This window comes from Heterodontus francisci, chromosome 1 (assembly GCF_036365525.1).
Source record: "Heterodontus francisci isolate sHetFra1 chromosome 1, sHetFra1.hap1, whole genome shotgun sequence".
In the NCBI taxonomy this organism is placed as follows: Eukaryota; Metazoa; Chordata; class Chondrichthyes; order Heterodontiformes; family Heterodontidae; genus Heterodontus; species Heterodontus francisci.
Genome location: NC_090371.1, coordinates 190,467,904 through 190,489,643, shown reverse-complemented (window position 1 = coordinate 190,489,643; position 21,740 = coordinate 190,467,904). Strand labels below are relative to the sequence as shown.

The 21,740-nt window shown below is 43.6% G+C and overlaps 1 protein-coding gene across 1 annotated transcript in view; it reads left to right on the top strand.

The window, feature by feature from the left end:
• alpk1 (alpha-kinase 1) overlaps positions 1 to 21,740 on the top strand; it is a 204,748-nt gene that overhangs the window by 56,947 nt on the left and 126,061 nt on the right. The window contains exon 2 of the mRNA XM_068039800.1: positions 15,726 to 15,888. Within this exon, the coding sequence (XP_067895901.1) occupies positions 15,780 to 15,888 (109 nt within the window). The 5' untranslated portion in view covers positions 15,726 to 15,779. The remainder of the gene's footprint in view (positions 1 to 15,725; positions 15,889 to 21,740) is intronic.

The following is a 21,740-nucleotide window of genomic DNA, read 5'->3' as shown; positions in this document are numbered from 1 at the left end:
GTGTTGGACTAAGTTAGAAGGGAATTTTTATATTTCAATCTGTGTGTTAATGCATCGCATCTTTACTGAATACGTCTTGTTTTATAATAAATTGATAATTTTATTGTTTATTAAAGAAACCTGGTTGGTGGATTTTATTCTGAAATAAAAAGAGTATCTAATTGGCCGTATCGGTAACTGGGTAAACATGGAAATACATGTTGTGTCCTGTGGAGAAGTGGAACTAGAGAAAGACAGTGCACTCCTCCCACCTCGGTCATAACAGAATCCAGTGTGATAGCTGAAACCACTGATGCAGTAATTCTCCCAATAAGCCCACAAGACTACTCCTTAACATCTCCTGAACAGAACTGCTTCAGAAAGATCCCAGTGACAACTGTCCACATGTACCCAGACACTAGATCGAGAGTCATCTAGAACATTTCATATCTTATCCTTTTTTTCTTCAAGAATTAATAAGTATTTGGCCAAAGTATTTTTGTGTTTGTAAAGTTGATCTTTGCAGAGAAGGCTGCTTTATTTTTTCTTTAACTGGTGTGTGTGTGTGTGCATATCTGTTGGGTTATTTAGAAGGGAATATATTTATACTTTCATATTTCAACCTGTGTGTTAATAAGCTTTGCATTTTATTGAATAAGTCTTGTTTAATAATAAATTAAGAATTTTGTTATTTATTAAAGAAACCTGGTTGCTGGATTTGTATTCTGAAATGGATAGATAAAAGTATACAATTGGCCACATCCATAACTGGTTAAAATGTTTTTAAATATATATTGACTCGTGGAGTAGTGGGATTAGAGGGAGACAGTGCACTCCTCCAATCTCAGTTGTAACAAATGTTTTTTAGGGAAGGAAATATACTGTCCTTAGCTGATCTGGCCTACATGTGACTCCAGTGGCTGGCTCTTAACACTCCTCTGAAATGGCCTAGCAAGTGAATGAATTGTTCAAATCATCCACATGGACTATAACGGTTCAAGGTGAAGGCCTCGGCATGGGGCAAATAAGATTAGAGAAATTAATGCGTGGCTCAAAGACTGGTGTGGTAGAAGAGGGTTCCAGTTCATGGGGCACTGGCACCAATACTGGGGAAAGTGATGGCTGTACCGTTGGGACGGTCTACACCTAAAACGTGGTGTTCCAGCGAGCCGCATAACGAGGGAAGTAGAGAGGTTTTTAAACTGAATAGTGGGGGAAAGGGATCAAATTTGGGAAGCTATGGTAAATTAAGGAGTAGAGACAAGGCAAGAGAGAAAGGTATTAATATGGGGAATGATAAACAGACTGGTTAGGGGCAATTTATTAGCTTGGGTAGAGGATTGGCTAACCAACAGAAAACAGAGGGTCGGGATAAATGGGTCCTTTTCTGGTTGGCAAGATGTAACTAGTGGGGTGCCACAGGGTTCGGTCCTTAGGCCCCAACTATTTACAATCTATGTTAATGACTTGGATGCAGGGATAGAAGGTACTATAGCCAAATTTGCAGATGACACTAAAATAGGTGGGATAGTAAGTTGCAATAAAGAAATAAGAAATTTACAAATGGATATGGATAGGTTAGGTGAATGGGCCAAAATTTGGTAGATGGAGTTTGACGTGGATAAATGTGAGGTTATCCATTTTGGTTGGAAGTATAGAAAGGCAAATTATTATCTAAATGGAGAGAAACTTCAGAGTGCTTCGGTGCAGAGGGAGCTGAGTGTCCTCGTGCATGAATCGCAGAAGACTAGTATGCAGGTGCAGCAGGTAATAAGGAAGGCAAATCGAATTTTGTCATTTATTGCTAAAGGAATAGAGTATAAAAGTAGGGATGTGTTGCTGCAACTGTACAAGTCATTATTGAGACTGTACCTGGAGTATTGTGTACAGTTTTGGTCCCCTTACTTGAGGAGGGATGTAGTTGCATTGGAGGCAGTTCAGAGGAGGTTCACTAGATTGATTTCAAAGATGAGGGGTTTGTCTTATGAAGAGAGATTGAGCAGTTTAGGCCTTTACTCTCTAGAGTTTAGAAGAGTGAGAGGAGATCTAATTGAGGTATATAGGATGATTAAGGGGATCGACAAAGTAGACGTAGAGTGTATGTTTCCTCTGGTGGGCAATCTAGAACAAGAGGTCATAGTTTTAGGATAAGGGGTATCAGATTTCAAACAGAGATGAGGAGAAATTACTTCTCTCAAAGGGTCGTGAGTCTGTGGAATTCACTACCCCAGAGTTGGTGGATGCCGGGACATTGAGTAGATTTAAGGAGGAGATGGACAGATTTTTAATTAGTAATGGGTTGAAGAGTTATGGAGAACAGGCAGGAAAGTGGAATTGAGGCTGAGATGAGATCAGCCATAGAGCGCTAATAGAAATAAATAAGTACAATCTGACAGCCATTACAGAAACATGGCTGCAGGACGACATAGTTTGTGACCTGAATATTGAAAGGTACATGGCCTTTAGGAAGGACAGGAAGCTAGGAAAAGGTGGAGGGGTAGCTCTATTAATTTCTGATGGTATTACCACAAAAGAGATGGATGACCTAAGTTCAGGAGACCAGAAGCATTTTGGGTAGAGATGAGAGATCATAAAGGCAAAAAGTCACTTGTGGGAGTGGTGTACAGGCCACCTAACATTAACCACACCGAAGGATGGGGTATAAAGGAAGAAATAATGGCAGCTTGTCAGAAAGGTACAGCAATAATTATGGGGGATTTTAACCTACATATAGACTGGAATAATCAGATGAGCAGAGGTAGCCTAGCTGAGAAGTACAAAGAATGTTTTCGGGATAATTTCTTGGAACAATACATTCTGAAGCCAAGCAGAGAGCAGGCTATACTAGACATGGTATTGTGCAATGAGATAGGATTAGTTAATGACATCATAGTTAAGATGCCCCTAGGTAGCAGCGATCATAATATGATTGAGTTTGAGGGAGAGAAGAATGTGTCCATGACTAGTATTTTAAACTTAACGAAGGGCAATTATGAGGGCGTGAAAACAGAGCTAGCGAAAGTGAACTGGAAAATCAGGTTAAGGGATAGGTCAATAGAGATGCAGTGGCAGACATTTAAGGGGATATTTCAGAATACACAGAACAGATACATTTCAACGAGAAAGAAAAATTCCAAGGGTGGGACCCACTATCCATGGTTAACTAAAATAGTTAAAGATAGTATCAAACTTAAAGTAGAAGCCTATAATTGTGCAAAGATGGGAGGCAGGTAAGAAGATTGGACAGAATATAAAAAACAGCAAAAATTGACTAAAAGATTGATAAGGAAGGTAAAATTTAGAGTACGAGAGAAAGCTAGCTAGAACTGTAAAGACAGATAAGAGTTTCTATAGATATTTTAAAAATAAAAGTGTGAACAAAGTGAGCATTGGTCCTATAGAAAGTGAGTCTGGGGAATTAATAATGGATAATAAAGAGATGGCAGATGAACTGAAAAGACATTTTGCATCAGTCCTCACTATTGAGGATACAAGTAACATCCCAGTATTAGCTGTAAGTCAGGAAATGGAAGGAAGGAATGAACTCAAGAAAATTACAATCACCAGGGAAGTGGTACTGAACAAATTGTTGGAACTGCAGGCTGACAAGTCCCCGAGTCCTGATGGGCTTCATCCTAGGGTGTTAAAAGAAGTGGCTAGTGAGATTGTTGATGCGTTAGTTTTAATTTTCCAAATTTCCCTAGATTCAGGGAAGGTTCCGTTAGATTGGAAAATAGCAAATGTAACTCCTTTATTCAAAAAGGGAGGGAGACAGAAAGCAGGAAACTACAGGCCAGTTAGCTTAACATCTGTCTTAGGGAAAATGTTAGAAGCAATTATTAAAGACGTTATAGCCTTTGACCTTTGACAAGGTCCCTCATGGCAGACTGGTGCAAAAGGTGAAGTCACACGGGATCAGAGGTGAGCTGGCAAGATGGATACAGAACTGGCTCGGTCACAGAAGACAGAGGGTAACAGTGGATGGGTGTTTTTCTGAATGGAGGGATGTGACTAGTGGTGTTCCGCAGGGATCAGTGCTGGGACCTTTGCTGTTGGTAGTATATATAAATGATTTGGAGGAAAATGTAGCTGGTCTGATTAGTAAGTTTGCGGATGACACAAAGGTTGGTGGAGTTGCGGATAATGATGAGGATTGTCAGAGGATACAGCAGGATATAGATCGGTTGGAGACTTGGGCGGAGAAATGGCAGATGGAGTTTAATCTGGACAAATGTGAGGTAATGCATTTTGGAAGGTCTAATGCAGTTGGGAGGTATACAGTAAATGGCAGAACCCTTAGGAGTATTGACAGGCAGAGAGATCTGGGCGTACAGGTCCACAGGTCACTGAAAGTGGCAATGCAGGTGGATAAGGTAGTCAAGAAGGCATTCGGTACGCTTGCATTCATCGGTCGGGGCATAGAGTATAAAAATTGGCAAGTCATGTTGCAGCTGTACAGAACCTTAGTTAGGCCACACTTAGAATATTGCGTGCAATTCTGGTCGCCACACTACCAGAAGGACGTGGAGGCTTTGGAGAGGGTACAGAGGAGGTTTACCAGGATGTTGCCTGGTCTGGAGGGCATTAGCTATGAGGAGAGGTTGGAAAAACTCGGATTGTTTTCACTGGAACAACGGAGGTGGAGGGGCGACATGATAGAGGTTTACAAAGTTATGAGCGGCATGGACAGAGTGGATAGTCAGAAGCTTTTTCCCAGGGTGGAAGAGTCAGTTACTAGGGGACATAGGTTTAAGGTGTGAGGGGCAAAGTTTAGAGGGGATGTGCGAGGCAAGTTTTTTACACAGAGGGTGGTGAGTGCCTGGAACTTTCTGCCAGGGGAGGTGGTGGAAGCAGATACGATAGCGACGTTTAAGAGACATCTTAACAAATATATGAATAGGAAGGGAATAGAGGGATATGGGCCCCGGAAGTGCAGAAGGTGTTAGTTTCGGCAGGCATCAAGATCGGCGCAGGCTTGGAGGGTCGAATGGCCTGTTCCTGTGCTGTACTGTTCTTTGTTCTTTGACATTTAGAAAAAGTCAAGGTAATCAGGCAGAGGCAACATGGTTTTGTGAAAGGGAAAACATGTTTAAGCAATTTATTGGAGTTCTTTGAGGGAGTTACATGTGCTGTGGATAAAGGGAACCAGTGAATGTATTGTACTTAGATTTCCGGAAGGCATTTGATAAGGTGCCACATCAGCGGTTATTGCAGAAAATAAAAGCTCATTGTGTAGGGGGTAACATATTAACATGGATAGAAGATTGGCTAGCCAGCAGGAAACAGAGAGTCGGCATAAATGGGTCATTTTCTGGTTGGCAAGATGTAATGAGTGGTGTGCCACGGGGATCTGTGCTGGGGCCTCAACTTTTTACAATTTATTTAAATGACTTAGATGAAGGGACCAAAGGTAGGATTGCAAAATTTGCTGATGACACAAAGATAGGTGGGAAAGTAACTTGTGAAGAGGACATAAGGGGGCTACAAAGGGATATAGATAGGTTAAGTGAGTGGGCAAAGACCTGCCAAATGGAGTATAATGTGGGAAAGTGTGAAATTGTCCACTTTGGCAGGAAGAATAAAAAAGAAGTTTATTATCTAAATGGTGAGAGATTGCACAGCTCTGCGATGCAGACGGATTTGGATGTCCCAGTGCATGAATCGCAAAATGTTAGTATGCTGGTACAGCACGTAATTAGGAAAGCTAATAGAATGTTATCGTTTATCGCAAAGGGAATTGAATACAAAAGGAGGGAGGTCATGCTTCAGCTATGCAGGGTATTGGTGAGACCACATCTGGAGTACTGTGTACTGTACTGGTCTCCTTATTTAAGGAAGGATGTAAATGCGTTGGAGGCAGGATAGAGAAGGTTTACGAAACTAATACTTGGAATTTATGGGCTGTCTTCCGAGGAAAGATTGGACAGACTAAACTTGTATCCACTGGAATTTAGAAGAGTAAGAGGCCCCTTGATTGAAACATATAAGATCATGAGGGGTCTTGACAGGGTGGATGTGGAAAGGATGTTTCCGCTTGTGGGAGAATCTAGAATTAGGGGTGACTTTAAAAATACGGGGTCGCCCATTTAATTCAGGGATGAGAAATTTTTTTCTCTCAGAGGGTGGTGAGTCTTTGGAATTCTCTTCCTCAAAAGGTGGTGGAAGCAGAGTCTTTGAATATTTTTAAGGCAGAGGTAGATTCTTGATAAGCAAGGGGGTGGAAGGTTATCGGGGGTGGGTGGAAATGTGGAGTAATCAGTTCAGCCATGAACTTATTGAATGGTGGAGTAGGCTCAAAGGGCCAAGTGGCCTACCCTTGCTCCTAATTCATATGTTTGTATGTTTGCCTATAACATCTTCTCAGGGAAAGGGCAATAATTGTCGACCTTGCCAGTGCTGCTCATGTCCTAAGAATGAATAAAATACAGTTACAGATTTAGGGAGATTGTGACAGGATCTTAGTTATTTCTTGGGTTTATTTGATAGTGTCAGCTGTGTGAAAAAACTCTTAGATACAATAATGATGCTGCTGATGGGAGCCTGATGTCTGGGGCACCTCCAAATGAACACGAATGATCATGAACTGATGCTCAGTCAGCTCTTTCTCTACAACTACTTTCCCATTTTCATTGTGAACATTGGGCAATGGGGTAGACTGGTCTTGGAACTGCTTGCAATAGGGTTTTTTTTTCACTAATTCGTTCTTGTGATATTGACTCCTAGTTGACCCTGATGGCATTAAGAGTCAACCATTTAGGGCTGAATTTTCTGAGGCCCCCGACGTCGGGGGTTGTGGCGGGGGCGCCCGGAAAATACTTCCAGGAGGAGTCGGCCATGGGCCTCAATGCTGGGAAGACCTCGCCACTTGGTGGTGGTGAGGCCTCGGGGCGGTGCCCCGCTGCTCAGCGGTGGAGCCTTGATTTAAATATGTGAATAAATTATAATGAATGAATAATGACAGCCATCCCATGCCGATATTCTGGCCGGCGGCCGGAACTCCTGGTCTTCAGATTGCTGTTTGGAGATCTGAGGCATGACAATGGTGGGGACAGGAGAGGAGTGAAGTTTTCAGGGTGGGATGGGGGGGAAGTGGAGAAAACTCTTCTTATTGGCTGAGGGGATGGTGGGAAGGGGTCAAAGGTAACAAAGCTCAGGGGTAAAGTTCGGCATCAGAATAAAAGTTTGTTTTGGGGGATAGGGCAATTTACAGATTGACAACTCATTGGGGGTGTGGGAGAGGGGATTCAAAGTAGATTACATTTTATTTTGATTTTTCACACACTGGGACCTTTAAAAATTTAAATGACCTATCAGGGCCTGAAGCCCCTTAAAAATGGCGCCTGCGCAGTGCCGCTGGATGCATTGCCAGGGATGAAGTGTCCGCCCCCTCTATGTCATCGTGGTGGGCGGTCCATCCCCTCTATGTTAAAGAGTTGTTGGGCATGTTTCGCGTGTGTGCTGTGCACTTTTGAACCTCGCCACCAAGAACAAGAGCGAGCTATTAAAATTCAGCCCATAGTGTGGGATTAGAGTTATTGGTAGGCCTGATTGGGCAGGTGTGGCATGTTCCCTATGACAATCAGTTTGATATTTATGATAAGCCAACAGTTTTTATGGGCTTGTTCCTGATACCAGCCCACAAATTTCATATTTGCCATGGTAGTATTGGAATTCACGATCTTTGAGTTACTAGACCAGTACCATAACCACCAGGCTCCCATACTGTAGTCTAGCGGATGGCATATATCTCAGGTTAAGTTTTCAATGGAAGGAACTTTACTGAAGAAAAATTAATTTTGGATTAAAAGGCAGAATTGTGGTAGACTCCAAAATGCTGGAACATGCACTAAATAAAACACCAAAAATGAAACATGTCTTGGGGATGCTGTAGAAAACAAACTCGCATTCATTGCTCACATGCTCTTCAGAAATACCTATATGATATAATGCTTCAAAATGCTCTGTTCAGTCCTTTATCAAGCCAGTTTTCTTAAGTTCCACTTCTAGTATGGAGCTTCACCCAGTGGAAACACTAAATGTGGACCCAGGCATGCAACCCCCATGATTTCCTGTTCATTTTGACCCTCAGTTTGTTATCCTCCAATGCAAGTGTTATGGCCAGGTGAGAAAGAGGTCTAGGGTTCCCTTTCAGCCTTCATTTAGTTTTACTGCGACAGGGTTTAATTTTAAACACACCTTGTTTTTAGCTCCCCCTTGGTGAATCCTTGTTCACCGCTTTCCAATTATAAGGCCAAGAAACCAGCATAAACAGGCTTTCTTAGGTTTAAAGAAGAATAGTTGAAATGTATTAAACTCTAATTCAGTTAATGCCTGCGGATACACGCCACGCCCCACGCTAGCATGCTTATGCGATACACACATGCAAATTGAGACAGCTGTCTCCAAAGAGGCAGTGGCGTAGTGGTATTATCACTGGACTTGTAACCCAGAGACCTAGGGTATTTCTCTAGGGACATGGGTTCGAATCCCACCACGGCAGAAGGTGGAATTTGAATTTAATTAAGAAATCTGGAATTAAAAGCTAGTCCAATGATGGCCATGAAACCATTGTTGATTGTTGTAAAAACCCATCTGGTTCACTAATGCCCTTTAGGGAAGGAAATCTGCTGTCCTTACCTGGTTTGGCCGACATGTGACTCCAGACCCACAGCAATGTGGTTAACTCTTACATGCCCTCTGAAATGGCCTAGCAAGCCACTCAGTTGTACCTAACCGCTACAAAGTCAATAAAAAGGAATGAAACTGGACGGACCACCCGGCATCGACCAAGGCACCTGAAACGACAAAGGCAAAACCAGCTCTGTCGACCCTGCAAAGTCCTCCTTACTAACAACTGGGGGCTTGTGCCAAAGTTGGGAGAGCTGTCCCACAGACTAGTCAAGCAACAGCCTGACATAGTCATACTCAGGAATCATACCTTCCACACACTGCCATCACCATCCCCGGGTATGTCCTGTCCCACTGGCAGGACAGACCCACCAGAGGTGGTGGGACAGTGGTATACAGTAGGGAGGGAGTTGCCCTGGGAGTCCTCAACATTGACTCTGGACCCCATGAAGTCTCATGGCATCAGGTCAAACATGGGCAAGGTAACCTCCTACTGATTACCACCTATCACCCTCCCTCAGCTGATGACTCAGTACTCCTCCATGTTGATCAGCACTTGGAGGAAGCACTGAGGGTGGCAAGGGCACAAATTGTACTCTGGGTGGGGAACTTCAATGTTCATCACCAAGAGTGGCTCGGTAGCACCACTAGAGACCGAGCTGGCCGAGTCCTAAAGGACATAGCTGCTAGACTGGGTGTGCAGCCGGTGGTGAGGGAACCAACACGAGGGAAAAACATACTTGACCTCGTCCTCACCAATCTGCCTGCCGCAGATGCATCTGTCCATGACAGTATTGGTAGGAGTAACCACCGCACAGTCCTTGTGGAGACGAAGTCCCGCCTTCACATTGACGATACCATCCATCGTGTTGTGTGGCACTACCAGCATGCTAAATGGGATAGATTTCGAACAGATCTAGCAATGCAAAACTGGGCATCCATGAGGCGCTGTGGGCCATCAGCAGCAGCAGCATTGTACTCAACCACAATCTGTGACCTCATGGCCCAGCGTATCCCCCACTCTACCATTACCATCAAGCCAGGAGACCAACCCTGGTTCAATGAAGAGTGCAGGAGGGCATGCCAGGAGCAGCACCAGGCATACCTCAAAATGAGGTGTCAACCTGGTGAAGCTACAACACAGGACTATCTGCGTGCTAAAGTGCATAAGCAGCATGCGATCGTCAGTGCTAAGCGATCCCATAACCAACGGATCAGATCTAAGCTCTGCAGTCCTGCCACATCCAACCGTGAATGGTGGTGGACAATTAAACAAGTAACTAGAGGAGGTGGCTCCACAAATATCCCCATCCTCAATGATGGGGGAGCCCAGCACATCAGTGCGAAAGATAAGGCTGAAGCATTTGCAACAATCTTCATCCAGAAGTGCCGAGTTGATGATCCATCTCGGCCTCCTCCTGAAGTCCGCAGCATCACAGTTGCCAGACTTCAACCAATTTGATTCACTCCACGTGATATCAAGAAACGACTGAAGGCACTGGATACTGCAAAAGCTATGGGCCCTGACAATATTCCTGCAATAGTACTGAAGACCTGTGCTCCAGAACTTGCCGCGCCCCTGGCCAAGCAGTTCCAGTACAGCTACAACACTGGCATCTACCCTGCAATGTGGAAAATTACCCAGGTATGTCCTGTACACCAAAAGCAGGACAAGTCCAACCCGGCCAATTACCACTCCATCAGCCTACTCTCAATCATCAGGAAAGTGATGGAAGGTGTCATCAACAGTGCCATCAAGCGGCACTTGCTTAGCAATAACCTGCTCAGTGACGCTCAGTTTGGGTTCCGCCAGGGCCACTCAGCTCCTGACCTCATTACAGCCTTGGTTCAGACATGGACAAAAGAGCTGAACTCAAGACGTGAGGTGAGAGTGATTGCCCTTGACATCGAGGCAGCATTTGACCGAGTATGGCATCAAGGAGCCCTAGCAAAACTGAGGTCAATGGGAATCAGGGGGAAAACCCTCCGCTGGCTGCAGTCATATCTAGCGCAAAGGAAGATGGTTGTGGTTGTTGGAGGTCAATCATCTGACCTCCAGGACATCACTGCAGGAGTTCCTCAGGGTAGTGTCCTAGGCCCAACCATCTTCAGCTGCTTCATCAATGACCTACCTTCAATCATAAGGTCAGAAGTGGGGATGTTCGCTTCGCTTGCACAATGTTCAGCACTATTCGCAACTCCTCAAATACTGAAGCAGTCCATGTAGAAATGCAGCAAGACCTGGACAATATCCAGGCTTGGGCTGATAAGTGGCAAGTAACATTCGCACCACACAATGCCAGGCAATGACCATCTCCAACAAGAGAAAATCTAACCATCTCCCCTTGACATTCAACGGCATTACCAACGCTGAAACCCCCACTATCAACATCCTAGGGGCCACCATTGACCAGAAACCGAACTGGAATAGCCACATAAATTCCATGGCTACAAGAGCAGGTCAAAGGCTAGGAATCCTGAGGCGAGTAACTCACCTCCTGACTCCAAAGCCTGTCCACCATCTACAAGGCACAAGTCAGGAGTGTGATGGAATACTCTCCACTTGCCTGGATGGGTGCAGCTCCAACAACACTCGAAGCTCAACACCATCCAGGACAAAGCAGCCCGCTTGATTGGCACCCCATCTACAAACATTCACTCCCTCCACCACCGACGCACAGTGGCCGCAGTGTGTACCATCTACAAGATGCACTGCAGCAATGCACCAAGGCTCCTTAGACAGCACCTTCCAAACCCGCGACCTCTACCAACTAGAAGGACAAGGGCAGCAAATGCATGGGAACACCACCACCTGCAAGTTCCCCTCCAAGTCACACACCATCCTGACTTGGAACTATATCACTGTTCCTTCACTGTCGCTGGGTCAAAATCCTGGAACTCCCTTCCTAACAGCACTGTGGGTGTACCTACCCCATATGGACTGCAGCGGTTCAAGAAGGCGGCTCACCACCACCTTCTCAAGGGCAATTAGGGATGGACAATAAATGCTGGCCTAGCCCGCGATGTCCACATCGCTGAATGAATAATAATAAAAAAAGAACAGAAGAAAAATAAAGGGGAAGGTTTGAAGCAACATCTGAAGACTTGGTGTTACGGTTCTTCAAGCTCACTTTAGAGTCCTTGATTGTCGGTTCATCTTGCTTTTCGTTGGGGCCGAGTATTCTTCTTAAACCTTGTTCGTTGTAGGAGACTTTTCTCTCTTGAGGTTCATGTGTCTTCAGTGGGTTCAGAGGCTTGTGAGAAAGAGATGGGAGCAGGCAGGAGAGAGATCTTCTCAGTCTCGGATCAAACAACTTTCTGCCCAAACTCTTTGTACAAATTCAAAAAACTCAGGTTGCCCAGCAGGTTAGTCCTGTGACTAGCTGGTTTGACCATGTCCGTTTGTGTATTTGGCCATCTTAGCAGTCAGCCTAGCATGCGAGCTCCCCCAGCTTCAACGTCTGGTGATCAAAAATCCATTGTGAATTGAATGTCAGTGCTTTGTCCTTCCAAACACCATCTGCCAATATGCAAACGTCCCTTTCAGCCATGGCCGATCTGTTCAATAAGTCCTCCCCTCACTCCAGTAACAGTTTAAAATCAAAGTTCATGACAAAGTTAATGTGCCTCATTCTTGGCAGGTGGGGGCCTAGCATGACACAAGTGATTGAATATTGGGTGCACCTGCAGTTTAAAGTTGTTTTGTAGTAGTGTCAATGGAACATTTGTGTCACCAGTTCCTAAATTGCTGCTCTTCCTGGATGATAGCCTCTGCAAATCTGGCAGGTTTACATTGGAGTTGGCATCGGCTGTACGTTACCCATGTTTTGGCAATTGGTGATGAAAACACCTTATTGACATCAATATATGAGCAGTTTAAGTTGCAGGACCATGTCATAACCCTATATTTAGGATCTTTTAGTTGTCTGGTGGCTAGCTTTTACTGGTCTTCAAAGCTGGCATATGGATTCCATGCAGACATTACCATTGCCAAACCTCTGTTTTTGGACAGCAGAATGTGGAGCTGTGCTGAGGTGATTGCTTTCAATCAGACATGCCTGAGCAATGAAAGGTACAGATGGCAACGAAGCTTCACCTTGACCCGGGATGTATTCAGGACTGTTCCCGCAAGAGGTACCTCATCCGGTCCTCATAATAACACTTGCTTCATCAGTGCCCGGGTTATCAGGTGTCAGTGCTATTGACAGAGTGTTTGGCTGTCGTGGCAGACATTTGCAGTAGCTTCAGGAAACTGCTTAAGCAGCTGGAAGTGGGTTTTTTTCTGAGATTTTCAGATAACCAGTCACTGACCCTGAACATTACTAGGTAATTTAACTATCATGCTTACCTGGACAACCGTCTGTTTCAACTGAGGAGAAAAAGATGCTTGAGGAGAAGGTTTCCCCTACCGTCTGTGTGATTAAATGTGTGTTTGAATCATATTCCTTCTCATAAAAACAGTTTTGAGTGTTTTTTATAGAATGTGCGCAGAGGACATTTTTCTCATTGCTTTGATGTAATTTTCTGTTTTCTCTTCAGTTTTATTATCATTGTGTTATTACAAATTACTTGAGGGGAAAAATAGCTTTGTAAATAATTATTACCTGACACCCAACACTGAGCTGCAGTGTTTTTGTAGACCCAGGAGGGTGTTCCCTTTGTCCCCATAACGATCTCCTCAAAAACAGTTCCAAGTGTTTTTCGAGCTTTCTCCAATTGTTCCTTTAAGAACCTCTGGTTAGGCTGCTCTTCACTTGGTACAAACAGTTGGAGCATTTTCCATCCATTGTACCTGAAAGTTATAATCCATCTAGGACCCCTATTTCCATATGTACACAGGCCTGTTTTGGGCAAGCATGCATGTGTCCATTTACATGCCCACCTGAAAATTGTATCAGGTGGTCCTTTTTGTTCCAAATGCAGCTGAGGCGGCCCCCACCCCGGTTTGCTACTCCCAGCCGCCTGCTTTTCAGGCAAGAAATGTGCAGGTTGCAGTTGAAACTCACCCTCATAATCTAGGCTGAAATACTGAAATGCTGAGGGAGTCAAGAATTGTCGGAGGTGCCTCAGCTGCTTGTTCAGGTGGATGTAAAAGATTCCATGGCAATATTCAAAGAAGGGCAAGGGAGGGCTCCCAGTGTCCTGGAAAACATTCTTTCCTGAACCAGCAACAGCAAAAATAGATGCAATGGCCATTCGTTCGTTTGCTGTTTGTGGGACACTGCTGCCAAGATTGCCCACATATAACAGTGACTACACTGCAAATTAATTCATTGGTTGTGAGGCACTTTGAGCTACTCCAGGACACGAAGCGTTGCATCAATGCAAGTTCCTTCTTTCTATCAATATAAATGAATTAACTTCTGTATTACATTAACACTTCGCACAAACAGGTTAACCTTTAGTTCTGCCAGCAGAACTTTCAAGCTTTTAGTTTTTTTTAAAAATTGCTGTAATTATATAGAGATGATCTCTTGTACCAGTGCTAAGACTGCCATTTTAGAATTGAGAATCCAAGCGGTTAAGCTATGCCAGAATGTGGTTGGTATAACTGCTTAGTGAAATATAGGGAACTTTTTTTTGTGTACTGTGTGTACTGAAATCATAATCATAACAGGGATTATCAATTTGTTAGTTTGTTACATGCAGTACTTAAATAATTTATGCATAGACTCTGAGAGGAATCCACAATGTCAGTCTTAATTCTTTACTTACCTTCCCCCGCCCCCCTCCCCCTATACATCTTTGGGCTTTAGGACCGGGACATTCCTCCCCTTTTTGCCAGCACTGCCATGGAGCAGACTTTATTACTGACATGGAACAGAAAATACCTGAGACTGAAAAGGTGAAGCTGACTTACGATATGCCGCTTCTGTCCACAACTGGGGCAGAACGTGCTGGGAAACTTCCCCCCCCCCACACCCCTCCCCACCACCACTAGTAATTGTCTTCTATGCCTTGTGGATATGGCATTGGCCAATCCAAATCAGACTTAACTTGCAGTTTTACTGGCACCAGTCTTTCCAGAATTAAAGAGTGCATCCTACCAAGGCAAGTCCACCAGATCTCCAACTGGTTCACTATCGCCCACTAAGAAGCACTTTGGTTGCTAGTAGAAAACAATATTGCCCATGGGAATTCACAATGCTCCAATGTTCAATTGTTGATATAATCAGGACATCTGAATTAGGTGCTTCTGCTCAAAGTTGGGGAGGCAACCGACAATTGGAATCAATGCTGTATTCACAAATCATCACTATGGTTTATACCAACCCTGATTTTTCCAAGCGAGCTTTAATGCAAAGGGGATAATTCTGCTGCAGCTGAGGCATGCAGGACTAAAGTCAAGTGTTAGGTTTTTGGTCATGTCTCCTCTGACAGTAAAGCTGGAGCAGCAACCATTGTTAATCGAAAGATTGGTGGTTCAAGCCCACCAGGCGAGGGGAGCTTTGCATTTGTTCCTAGATTCACAGGCACGATGGACCATATTGCCTCCTTCTGTGCTGTGTTATTCTATGATTCAGTGCCCACCCCACCCATATTTCCTGTACAGACTTCTAGCAGTTATTTGAGAAGATGCACAGACGTTAAAATCAAGCCATGATTGAGATCTTTAAACAACATGGCACATGCGCGCTTGTTCAGTTATTACTGGTGGAATGCGGAAATCTGTCCCATAATGTAAATGGGGCCAGATTTCAGAGCACCAGCAGCCAAGACAAACATCATGGCTTCTATTTGAAATACTGTGTACTAGACTCGTACAAGCAACCCTGTTTTGACAGATGTATGCTGTGGCCTGGAGAGTCAATCAATGAATACATCTTAAAAGAAAGCAGTGGTGTAGGTGCTGGGAAGTGGGTGCAATGTGTGTATATATATGTGAGAAAAGAGTGTTGCAGCTGCCAATGTCCCAGCACCAAACCCAGTCAGAAACTCAGAAGCTGATGGATAATGTCCGCGGAGGCTGCCGTGTATTTTGATGTAACTCGAGCATTATCTCGCCCTGCTTGAGTCTTGCAGATAATTGATGATGGTTTAGTTAATCATTTCTCCCTTTTGTTCACCAGGTAGTTCGCCTGAAGGATCTTTTATTTGGCTTTTGTGTCTTCCCATAGGTAATTGATCATTCCACACCCAGGGAAGTTCAATTCATAGTCGAGTGAGTGGTCATGAATAACCAAGAGGTGGTTGCACTCCTACAGGAGTGCAAGCGGACCCTAGATGCACCCCCATCGGAACCGTCAGAAGAGGACAAGACAGAGTACCGGCAGTGCGAAGGTGAGAGTTTTAGATGAGTCGAGCAAAGGGGCAACGGCAGTGTCCGTGGGTCCCATCAGCACAGTCCATGCTGCAAAGAGGCGTGATGCTCTCTCCTTTCAGCCCCGTTTTTCTTTTGGCAGATGAGTGTCAAGAAATAACAGGATTTACAGCGCATGAATAGGATTTGGCCTTGAGTAGAGAAGGAAGCACACTTTGTCACAGTGAATTGCTGTCAGTTCTCATTTTAAGCTCCAATAAACACAAGGGGTGAATGGTTGCTGCAGTAGAACAGTGTGCAAACTCCTGCTGCACATGAGTTTTCAGTATACTATGATAACTCCTAGTTTTAAAGGGCATTACCCTCTTCGAGACTGAAGTTTACAGTTTATACGTTCCTGCATGTGTCAAAGCTGCTTTGTAGAACTCTTAACATTTTGCATTTACAACATGCATGCCTCTCTTTAATAAACTTTTACATTTCCATAGATTCGTACAAGCTTTACCAAGCTGAATTAAAAGAGAACCTTCTCAAATCTCACGAACTACACTGCCTGTTAAAATGACTTTGTAAACAGGGGTTTGAGAACACCATTCACTGAGCCACTCCACAAACACTTCTGCTTTGCAAAAAGACACAATGGTACACCAAAATAATTGAACAAATAGCAGCAAGCAATCTGCCATTCACATTCATCAGCACCCTATCACAAATCATAGTCAACGGACTCAGGCTGCACTGGTGATGATGCTGCACCTAAAGTTAAGGCTCTGTGAGGTATTATATTTGCAGGCAGACTTGAAGGGGTTAACAGTGCTCTTTTCCTTAGAGCAACTTTGGCCCAAGAGACCAAATAACTCCATTTGACGAAGAGTTTTAATTTACTGCAAAACCACAGCAATTAGCTTACCAGCTTTTTCTCCCTGGCCTCTTTTTACTCCACCTAAGGTAGACTGGGATTTGAATGATCTTTGTATCCAGATTACTGTTCACAGAAAAGTGTCCTGCTTTTTATACACCTGCTGAATGAAACGTGTCCAAAGTAAGAGCTCAGAGTGCAAGATATAAATTCATTATAAATCAGTCATCCGCACACATTTGAAACATAAATCCATGCAACTAATTCAAGGCAGCAGTTACAGACCACTTGTTTCAACTCCCTTCCGAGTAGCTCCTAGTGCTTCAATAATGCTATGTAGGGTCAATGAGCAATTATGTGTATTCTTTGTAAACCACACATACTTTCCATCACCCTAGCACTCGGGAAATCTGTACATAACTCACTCAAAATATGTCTGTGAGAAAAGTATGAAGAATGTAAACAATCACAGGACATCCCCAGTATCATAGTGGGTAACTGTAGCGTGTGGTCTTACACTGAGCCATGCAGCTCAGAATGTGCCAAGTTCAATCCTGGTTTGTTTTGCTTCCCATTAGACTCCATCAATGAGGGTCAGAATGACTTTCAACTGTAATGGTTTCAATATAACAAGTGACATGATGTGGACAAATTCTAGTTAACCTGGTTAGTGATATGGTTTCAATTAATAATCCCCACCAGATCTGTAAATTTATGTCAGTAACTGGATGAATCTGTGTGAGATCAGTAGAAGCATCTTATAATATCGATTAATCCAGTTTTGTCTGAAGCTCAGTGTCACCACGCATGAAATAGCCTAGATGCTGGCAAGTGCACTGTGGCAGTCCCAAGTTTCAGGAAAAAAACTGGATAATATGACAGGGATGCATTAGACAATATTGTTTAATACTTCTTTACTCGTGTGGTACTAGCAATGTTACACTGCCATAGTGTTAACAGCATAGTAGTCACAGACCATATTTTAAAAAGCCAATTAAACACCAGCAATTTATACAGACATGATGCATAGGATCATAGGAAATAGGAGCAGGAGTAGGCCATTCGGCCCACTGAGCCCTGCTCCGCCATTAAAAAAGACCATTTCTGATCATCTACCTCTACACCAGTTTTCCCCATATCTCCATATCCAATATTGTTAGTATTCAGAAATCTATCAATTTCTGTCTTGAACATGCTCAATGGTTGAGCTTCCACATCCCTCTGGGGTAGAGAATTCCACAGATTCACCACCCTCTGAGGAAAGAAATTCCTCTCCATCTCAGTCTTAAATGGTCTGCCCCTTATTCTGAGACCGTGTCCCCTGGTTCTAGACTCACCAGCCAAAGGAAACATCCTATCCACATCCACCCTGTCATGCCCTGTAAGAGTTTTGTAAGTTTTGATGAGATCAACTCTCATTCTTTGAAACTCTAGAGAATACAGGCCCGGTTTCTGCAATCTCTCCTCATAAGACAATCCCACCATCCCAGGGATTAGTCTGGTGAACCTCCGTTGCAGTCTCTCTATGGCAAGTATATCCTGCCTTAGATAAGGAGACCAAAACTGTACACAATACTCCAGGTATGGTCTCACCAAGGCTTTATACAATTGAAGTAATACATCTTTACTCCTGTACTCAAATCCCCTTGCAATGAAGGCCAACATAATATTTGCCTTCTTAATTGCTTGCTGCACCTGCATACTAGCTTTTAGTGACTCATGAACAAGGACACCCAGGTCTCTCTGGACATCAACACCATTTAAGAAATACTCTGCCTTTCTGTTTTTTCTACCAAAGTAGATCACTTCACACTTATTCACATTATATTCCATCTGACATGTTCTTGCCCATTCACTTAGCCTGTCCAAATCCCCTTGAAGCCTCCTTGCATCCTCCTCACAACTTACATTCCCTCCTAGTTTTATGTCATCTGCAAATTTGAAAATATTACAACTGGTCCCCATATCCAAATCATTTATATAGATTGTAAACTGTTGTGGTCCAAGCACTGATCCTTGGGATACCCCACTAGTAACAGCCTGCCATCCTGAGAATGACCCATTTATTCCTACTCTCTGCTTTCTGTCTGTTAACCAATTCTCAATCCATTGCAGTATATTACCTCCAATCCCATGTGCTCTAATTTTGTTTATTAACCTCAGCTGATATTGGCTTTGGATTGACCCTTTACCGTTCAGCTTTAAACAGCATAAATCATTGGAGGTGGCAGGACAGGTTGAGAGAGCAGTTAATAGAGCATACAGCATCCTAGGCTTCGTTAATAGGGGCAAAGCGTACAAAAGCAAGGAAGTTATGTTAAACTTGTATAGAACACTGGTTCAACCTCAACTGGAATATTCTGTCCAGTTCTGGGTGCCACACTTTAGGAAAGATGTGAAGACATTAGAGAGGGTGCAGAAAAGATTCACAAGAATGGTTCCAGGGATGAGGATCTTCAGTTACATGGATAGACTAGAGAAGTTGGGACTGTTTTCCTTAGAGCAGAAGGCTGAGAGGAGATTTGATAGAGGTGTTCAAAATCATGAGGGGTCTGGACACAGTAGATAGGGAAAAACTGTCCCCATTGATGGAAGGATCGAGAACAAGAGGGTACAAATTTAAGGTAATTGGCAAAAGAAGCAATGGCGACATGAGGAAAATCTTTTTCACGCAGTGGGTGGTTAGGATCTGGAATGCAGTACCTAAGTGTCTGGTGGAGGCAGTTTTAATTGAGGCATTCAAGAGGGTTGGATTTTTATCTGAAAAGGAAGAATGTGCAGGATTATGGGGAGAAGGCCGGGGAGTGGCAGTAGGTAAATTTTGTCTTTTGGAGAGCCAGTGCAGACACCACAGGTTGAATGGCCTCCTTTTGTTCTGTAACAATTCTGTGATTCAGCATTTAAAAATAGAATGAACGCGATTAACACAATCAGGGAAAATTATTGAAGTAAAGGATTGATGAAGATGCAATAATGGAGCCTAGCATTCTCAGCATGTATAGCAGACCTTCTGCAGTCACATGCTAAATACACATGACATTGATATCAATTTCACTGTGACCCATGGTGCAGATAGTTAATCACAGCATATAAATAGAATACTGTTTTTTTTTAATGAAGACCTGCCTGAAACATGGAAATCCGATTACCCTTTAAACTAGGTTCCTTCAACTTTCCCAACTGGGCAGGACTATTTTCACTCTCTAGATTGTATCTTCCAGAGGCTCTAATCAATTTTGTTCCAGTCAGGGTTACATAAGAACACCCAATAATCACAAATGACATGGGTCTCTAGTACTCAATTCAAAGAAAAGCAGGATAAGGATCTCTGGAACCTTCTCCTCAGGCCATTGTGGTGCCCCAACAAACTTCAATTGAAAGTAAAATTGCTGCTTACTCCTACAGTATATTCCAAAATGGGACTTCAGCTTTGTTTATTTCTGCCTCTGGTTTTAATCAAATCCTCACATGTGTGGTCCATGATATTTCTAAAATGTAAGTTTTTAATTTTAATAATGAACAGTAATGTCTCCTCGACAGCATCAAACAAGGATGTCAATATTGAGGAAATGCTAGGAGTGAAATTTATGATCACAGAGAGAGAGAGAGATTTCAAACCTCTTTAAACAAAAGTGGGCGAATTTTAAGAATGAATGTCCCCAGTAGGAGAGCTTGTCAGGAAATCATAGGCACCTTTCCTGATGTTCTATCTGTTAATATATGGACAAATGATCATGGGGAGCGCACCTATGATTTCCCAATGTATTCATAAAATCTGCCCTCTGAAGTTAGGCCCTCAAAAAGCCAAGTACATCTAGAGAGTAGATTTTTTTAAAAATTAATTATTTCACTCCAAATAAGAAAGATGTCCCAATGATTTGCCCCACCCTTCTCCATTCATGCCAATAAAATATGTCATTTGGAATGAAAATACATAAATACATAATACAGATATGATTAAACTAATGTAATATTCCTTTGCTCTGATAAATGTATCTTACTTGCTGCTTTTTTTTTAGATTATAAAAGGAATATTGTGAGTTCAGGTTACTTTTGGTGCCGGACATTTCTCTAATTCTACTTGATCATACCTAGCATCTGATGTCTATCTTACATTATTTTTAGGGATGTTATTGATGGCACAAAATAGGTGCAAAGAAGGAATATTATTCATCTCATTCTAACCCATCCATTCTAAGAGCATCCAACTCTGCATAGCTGATAAAGATTAATAAAACAATGTGGGGCAGGATTTTCCTGTGGGTTTCTGAACCCTGCCGTCAGGCTCAAATGGGGGTCGGAAGCCAGCACTATGTGGGAAACAGTCACTCACCTGTGATTTTCCACAAATTGGCCAATTAATGGCCACAGGGTGGGCTCGCCATCGATTAAGGACGGCGGACAGGCTCTCGAAGCTGGAGGGCCAATAGGAGGCCCCCCAGGTTAAAGGCAGCAGCAGGATGCCATTCAAAGTAAGTGAAGGAGACGTCGCCACAAAATAGAGGTTCCCTCTCTCCAACTTTTTCAAATATAATGCAAAAAATAGATTCAGCAGCTGGACCACCACTGCTGAAGCCAGATAGACACATGTAGCCTCTAAGCCTGCCTGGAGCATTGCCCCGCCTCACCCTACCCCACCCCGCCGCATTGTCTGCTGCCAGGATACCGCCTCCACACAGCTAAACTGTCCCCCGCCTCCTGCAGGTACTTGGTACCAAAAATAGGTCTCAATAGGCCTTTAATTAGTTCAGTTGGCTATGCTCCGCTTGCGGGTGGGTAACCTTCCCCCACCTCCCCCCCGCCCCATCCCACCAAATCCTGACTCCAGGTAGAAGGCCTGGAGGTGTGATAGAGCTGGGGAAATGGCACACCGGCCGGTGGCATTTTTTTTCAGCACCTACCTGCCCCTGTTCCTGCCCCAGCGGGGCCTAAAAATCCTGCCCATGACCTTGAAATTCCACAGAGCTTCTACTCGTCTCCTGCTATAACCTTGGCAAGAGATTGGAGGAACCC